We start from the raw sequence: 6,500 nt of genomic DNA, 5'->3' as shown, positions 1-6,500 counted from the left end.
TGAATACACATGGAAAATAGATCCATATCACGCAAAATGTGTAGAGGAAATCATGCTACAGTTCTTCAAGGAACTCAAATACAATGAAGATATACTACTTCCTTGCAACTTCCAGTGAGTCACACTGTCTTGTACTACAAATTCTGTTTTTCCCTACTAGCTATAGCTACATGTTTTTGCTTACATATGCCCGGTTAATTAAGACATGCAAACGTGTGTGCATGCAGATTTCATTGGATCTTGTTAATCATTAAAGTTGATGAAGGAACAGTTGAAGTACTAGACTCGCTACTTAAGAAAGCAAGTGACTACATCATCGTGAAGGGGATAGTCAACAGGTAATTTCAATCATTATTAACTATATCTCGGCCTATTTAATTAGTTCGTCATTTCCTGATAACAACTACTTAATAACCCATTTATTCATTTTCTTTGTCGGCGGGCAGGACTTGGGCAAAGTTCATCAAGGTCACTCCAGGCCCATGGAAACAAAGTCTGAAATGGTATCGACCCAAGGTAAGTAATTAAGTAGTACTAGCTAGCTGCCATCTCTTTAATTATCATGCTTGATTAATTATTATCTGATCAAATTCCATTCTCGTAAAGGCCCTGAAGCAGGCGTCGGGGAATGATCTATGTGCATACTACGTTTGCGAGAACATTCACATGATGACGTCCGGAAGGAGCAAATCTCAAAGACAGGAGTGGGTACGATATCGATTGTCAGAACACTATTCACAATTTTTACACCATTATCGATATCTAGTCACACAACTAATACACATGCATATTGATCTCCTTCTTAACAGTTCAAAGAGGTGCGGGACAAGCTCCTAGCACAGGACCGCATAGAAGCAATTCAAGAGGAAATAGCAGGATTTTTGCTCGACCAGGTCATAGATCCCAAAGGAGAATACTATTACCCGCTACCGCCCCCATGAACCACTTCCAATTGTTATCGTGCTCCGAAGGCACCAATTAGCTAGGCTAATGCCACTGGCTCCGAAGGCACCAATTAGGAGAAATTGTGTATATATTATGATCGATTCTACTAGAAATTCTATTTATATATATGCATAACGTGTACAATATGTAGTATCGTAAAATACCAGCAAACGAAAAAGAATTAAATGGAAAACACAAAATTATATGAAAAAGAAATCATAAACCCAACCCCCCCCCAACATTTTAATACCGGTTGGTGACACCAACCGGTACTAAAGGGCTCCCTGCCCCCGAAGCTGGCTCGTGCCACGTGGTTGCTCTTTAGCACCGGTTCGTGCTGAACCGGTACTAGGGAGGGGGGGGGGGGGCTTTAGTGCCTACATTTTAGCGCCGGTTACCAAACCGGCACTAAAGGGCCTTACGAACCGGTGCTATTGCCCGGTTCTGCACTAGTGATAGTTGGCTACTGGCGAATGCATATGTGATTGACATAGACTGTTAAGGTAAGCAGTTGCTCCTCTAGGATGTATTGGCATCCTTCATTATGTAAATTAATGTGTGCTCCATGTCATTTATATAGTTTTATTCAGAAGGGGGAGATAAGGCCGATTGCTCAGGATTTCAATACGGATATCTTACAATAATGTCAGATAGATGTGTAATTAAGTCGTTGAATATGCATTTGTTGTAACCTGACAACAATGTCAGATGATGTATAAATAGGTTATGGATGTATGCATGAGTACCAGTGTAGCACTTGATATTAAATATGCAGTAGCATATAAGACCAACCAAGCATTGAATTCATTACTTATCATGATCGTCTCGGGATAATCGAATATAGGTGCGATTTGCTCCAACCATTCACAAGCCAAGAAATGCAAACACATTTTCAGATTCGAGCCCGATGAGTTTCGTAATACAACAAGGATAGGTCATGGAGGAAGAAACAAGTACGTTGGGGCTTGAGAGGTATCAGGATAGATATTGCTGCGGTTCAGTCGTGTAGAGGAAGTAGAGGAGTGATAATTGGAGCAAACTTTGGCAAAGCAATCCGAGAATCACAACTCGCTTGATGAATGCTAGAGTCTGCGGGCCTACAGCTCTCTGACAGACCGCTTGTGTACTGTCTTGAAGATGTGGCTAGAGCAGTAGGAGCCCGCGTCGCACCGGCGGTAGGTGGAACTGTTTCGCCTAGCAGCCTGTTTTATCCTTCGTGAGTCGTTGGGATGGGGATGCAGCGTTTTGTACAAGTTCATGCTTTAATTTATGCCCAAATAAGAAGAGTTTTCATCATCCAAAATGAACTTAAGTTCAACACTAGAAGACTGAAACCAAAACAAACTCCAACAAACACAGCATTACATCCAACCATGACAGCTCCAAAACAGCGCTTAGAACTACAAAAGAAGCCTCTTAATCCAGCAGCCTCAACCCAAAGCCAATACGCCTGATCATCGGCCTCCGGCCTCTAGGCCTCTACTACCACTGAATTCAGAAGCAACATTACACGGCCAATAAGACCTAACTCATTGAAAGAAGAAACGGAATTCCAAGTCATGGTCAGCATTATGACGCTGCATTTCCTAGACATGACACCAACATGGGTACTGGCATAAGACAGTATGAGTCAGCTGACCACCAACCATCATAAACAAGACAACGGCCGGCGACAACAGTAGCTCATCACCATGTCTCATGCTCATCCATCGGTTCCACGTCCAATCAACCTTTTGCTACATCAGTCAGTCTTCTTACCCAGCAATCTGGCAATAAAAAGCAAACAGAACCGGAAGTTACATCAGCAATGGAACATTGTATACCACTGTGACATGTAAATACACACTTATCTCAACAGAAATACAATTTCAGTACAGGAAGGGTGCACACAAATCAAACAAATCATGGATGCACATGCTAATCTGGGATCATCATTTGCAAAAACACAAGTGCATATTTAACCAACGGCTTACAACAAATAGCTCTAGTCACTTTGTTCAACACAGAGAACAATACCGCATATCCGTGCTAGCTTCTGCATGATGATGCAGGAAAGGGGCATAACATTCGGCCAAGATACCGAGTTCCGCACTTTTTGAAGCTGCTACAAATTGATCCACCATCCAATAAGGCACAAAGAAATCAAAAACTAAAAACTAGGGACCCTGTCAATTTGTGTGAACGACAACTTCCAGAGTTGCTGAAATAACAGACTTAGACAACATCTCTACAATGAACCTCCCAACACAATTTCAGTCTTTCAGGTATTAAGACACCATACTTTAGCATTCTCTGTAGTCCGAACTTCCAACTGAATTTGCATGTCTGCTGACTTTCAGGAAATCAGCCCTTTTTCCGCAAGACACGACATGTCAAATGCCAGATCTAAGAACTAACATGAACAAAAATGCAACAGTTGTACTTTCTAGGATGCTCAAGGGGAAGCAACAAAAAATGATCTCTAAGAGAGATTACAGTTTCCTGAAACTATGTACTGCTGTCCAAAACACAGTGTTACCCAAAAAAAACGTTGTCAACATGATATTAAATTCACTTAACTAATCGACCGTTGTCTTATATAACTTTATAAGTTGCTTGAAAACTGAGACATAAGGTTAAATGTAAGTAACTAAAATGACTAGAAAGTCTAACTAACAATCGAAGACACCAGCAGTTTGATCCTGAACAATATTTTGACAGCCACAATACAATAACAGTAACCGACACAATAATTGCAGGAAGATTTACAAGTCAGTACTGCAAAAGAAACTGTGTATCTAAATACGATGCAGCCATATTCAAATAGAACTATAGAAGCATAAGATATGAGATGCATAATCCATCTCGTGTCCCTTGGCCCTTGTTTCAGACTTTCAGTAGCCACAAATTCACAGGGCCTCACTGCCGGTACAAAATTACACTGGATATATGTCCAACCAAACGTCCAACTCACCTGCATCCGCCTAATCTTTCTAACCTTTTAGGGTGGGTGGAATTTGGACTGCAGATATATAAAGCTAGACTTACTTAAAGTAAACTAGATAAGTAGGATGCTTCACATTGAGTTATATAAAAATCTTCGATATATCATCATGATACGACATAATAGCACAGGCGTAAGTAGAATGATATACCGCATAAATGGCTTGACAGCAACAGAAGGGTTTAGTCCAGCAGTCCTATGAATATGTTGGTCACCTCCTTATTTGTGTCAGCACGGCGCATCCCTATCCTCAACTCAGCTACCCTTTGCTTCTTGATCTTGGATTCTAAAGCACATGCCTTCTCGTCATCCATGAACTCAAATGCTCTCTTCAGTGTCTCCCCACATGGATGTTGGGCCTGGATGTCCTCCACATAAGAGGTAAGGTTGGGGTACAATTTCTGCAATTCATCAAACCCTTTGTGCATGCCTCTCACATTAGCATCAGTGTCCATTTTCTCTTCATGAGTTTCCCCTTCTTTCTTAAACAGAGCATGGGTGCCACCATTTTGAGCGTCACCCATAGCCTCCTTTGGCGTGGGGTTCTCTACATCTTCATCCGTTTTCTCTTTGTCAGACTTTACACCCTTGCTCCTCACCGAAGTTCCACCATTCCGAGCGGTAGTATCCACGGTCTCCTTTGTAGTGCCAGTTTTCACATCGCCTTCCAATTCCTCCTTTTGGTTTCCCCGCTTTCTACTCTTAGCAGGAGTATCAGCAGTGCTAGCCTTCTTTGATGACCCGCCCTTGCTATCTTCGTCTGCCTTCTCTTTGGTGGCCTGCTTTGCTGTACCACTCTTTGAATAGCCCTCTGTTTCATCGGCGCTAGCAGTGGTCTCCTTTGCTGTACCACCCTTTGAATAGCCCTCTGTTTTCTCCTTGCTAGTCTGCCCCTTCTTCTTGCTCTTTGAGGAAGCAGCCTCATTTTGAGCCATGGTGGCTGCAGCGATCTGCTTTGCATTCTCTCCCCACACTTGCTCCGAGAGCTTGAACTTGCGGAGGTCATCATCTTTCTCTGGCAGAGCGCCAGTGCTCACCGCTTTCTCATATCGCTGCCTGATATTCCGCACCTTCTCATACATTTCCGTCTTGGTGACGTTCTTCCTTTCGAGGCTGGCACCAACCGCAGTAATAAGCTCACGAGCGCCCGGCTGGGTGCCATTGGCCTTGACGTGGCGAACAAGAGCCTCCAGGATCTTGATCTCGTCCTCAGTAGTCCAGCGCCTGGGCTGTCCGGGTTTCTCAAGCTTGGTCCACGGCACAGTCTTCTCCGGCTGGGCCTTGTGCTTCTTCTTACCCTCGCTGGCAGGAGTGAGCTCGGAGAGTGCCTTCTCCGCCGCCCCGGCCTTTGCCTTCTTGGCCGTGCCGGACGGAGAGGGTTCCGCCAAAGACTTACCCTTCTTCTTGTCCTTGGCCGGCGGCGTGGGCTCACCGGCGTCGGATTCGAGCTTGGAGGAGGCGATCTGGCGCAGCTCGAAGGCCTCGGCGTCGATCTTGCCCGACTCGGAGGACTCCTCGTCACTTTCATCCGACGAATCGGCGTCGGCCTCGGCGTCGTCGGCCGTGGCGGCGGAAGGGGGTTTGGGGGAATTTTGGGTCGCGGGGGTGGCCTCCGCCGCCTCCTCCTCCTCCTCCTCCTCCTCCGCCGAGCTGGACTCGTCGGCGGAAGACTCCTCCTCCGGAGGCGGGGGAGGCGGCGGCGACGGCTGGCGGCGCTTGCGGCCCATCCTCGCCGCTAGGGTTTCGGGGGCAGGAGCGGCGAGCAGGGTGGGTGTTGGGTGGAAGTGGAAAAGAGGAGACGGCAGCGACGCGGTGGCTGCGCTGTGAATTCGTTAGATTATTGAGGGCATGAACGGAATTTCGCGTAGGCCTACGCCACGTTGTTTTCTTTTAGGAAATGCTGCCGATTGTTTTTCTTTTAGCTTTTGTTTTTCGAGATTGGCTTCTCCGACCGTGGTTCTATTTAGCCTTTTTCCCCCGGTGATTTATAAAACGTCATGGCTTTTAGAAATGCCTGCGGATTTAAGAATTATCTATGAACTTTGAATATGTTCTGAACTTAAAGAAAACTTCATGAATTTATAAAATGGTTGCAAATTTTAAAATATGTTTGCGGTGTTAAAATGCTCATTCTATTTGCAAATGGACACTTGCAGCAGTCCAAGCTGGGGCGGCCCATTCTATTTGTTCTTGTTTTTTTTCGAAAAATGCGTTAAAATAGGTGCGAGAACACTAGGATTCGAACCCGTGTCCCACTCATTACGACCGCTCTGCTCCAACCACCAGGCCATCACAAATGTATTTCCCTTTTGCATTTTATTTCGTTCATTCACGTTCGCGAAAACCCGATTTGGGAAGCTTCCAGAAGCTTCCAAACTGGTTTTTCCTGGTTCGCGGTTTAGTTCACAGATGGTTTTATTTGGTTTTCCTTTTTTTCTTTTGTTTTAAATGCGTGTTTTTAAAGAATTTCATATTTTTGTAAAATTGATGAACTTTTTTTTAAAAAATGATGAACTTCTTCCAGATTTGATGAAATTTTTGCAAAATCGATGAATTTTTTTTAGATTACATG

The 6,500-nt window shown here is 44.4% G+C and overlaps 1 protein-coding gene across 1 annotated transcript; it reads right to left on the bottom strand.

Moving 5' to 3' along the window:
* Positions 1-2,241: 2,241 nt before the first annotated feature.
* On the bottom strand, positions 2,242-5,741 carry LOC147977993 (uncharacterized). The gene is made up of 2 exons (XM_087546070.1): positions 4,080-5,741; positions 2,242-2,711 (listed from the first exon to the last, which is right to left on the bottom strand). The coding sequence occupies exon 1, from the start codon at positions 5,653-5,655 to the stop codon at positions 4,111-4,113; it is 1,545 nt and encodes a 514-aa protein (XP_087402196.1). The 5' UTR covers positions 5,656-5,741; the 3' UTR covers positions 2,242-2,711; positions 4,080-4,110.
* Positions 5,742-6,500: the final 759 nt, after the last annotated feature.

This window comes from Triticum urartu, chromosome 3A (genome assembly GCF_056163025.1).
Source record: "Triticum urartu cultivar PI428250 chromosome 3A, HENAU_Tu73, whole genome shotgun sequence".
NCBI lineage: Eukaryota > Viridiplantae > Streptophyta > Magnoliopsida > Poales > Poaceae > Triticum > Triticum urartu.
Note: the sequence above shows the minus strand (reverse complement) of the source record. Positions and strands in the feature narration are given on the sequence as shown.

Coding starts and splice junctions, on each gene's coding strand:
- LOC147977993 (XM_087546070.1), bottom strand. CDS start 5,655: ATGGGCCGCAAGCGCCGCCAGCCGTCGCCGCCGCCTCCCCCGCCTCCG.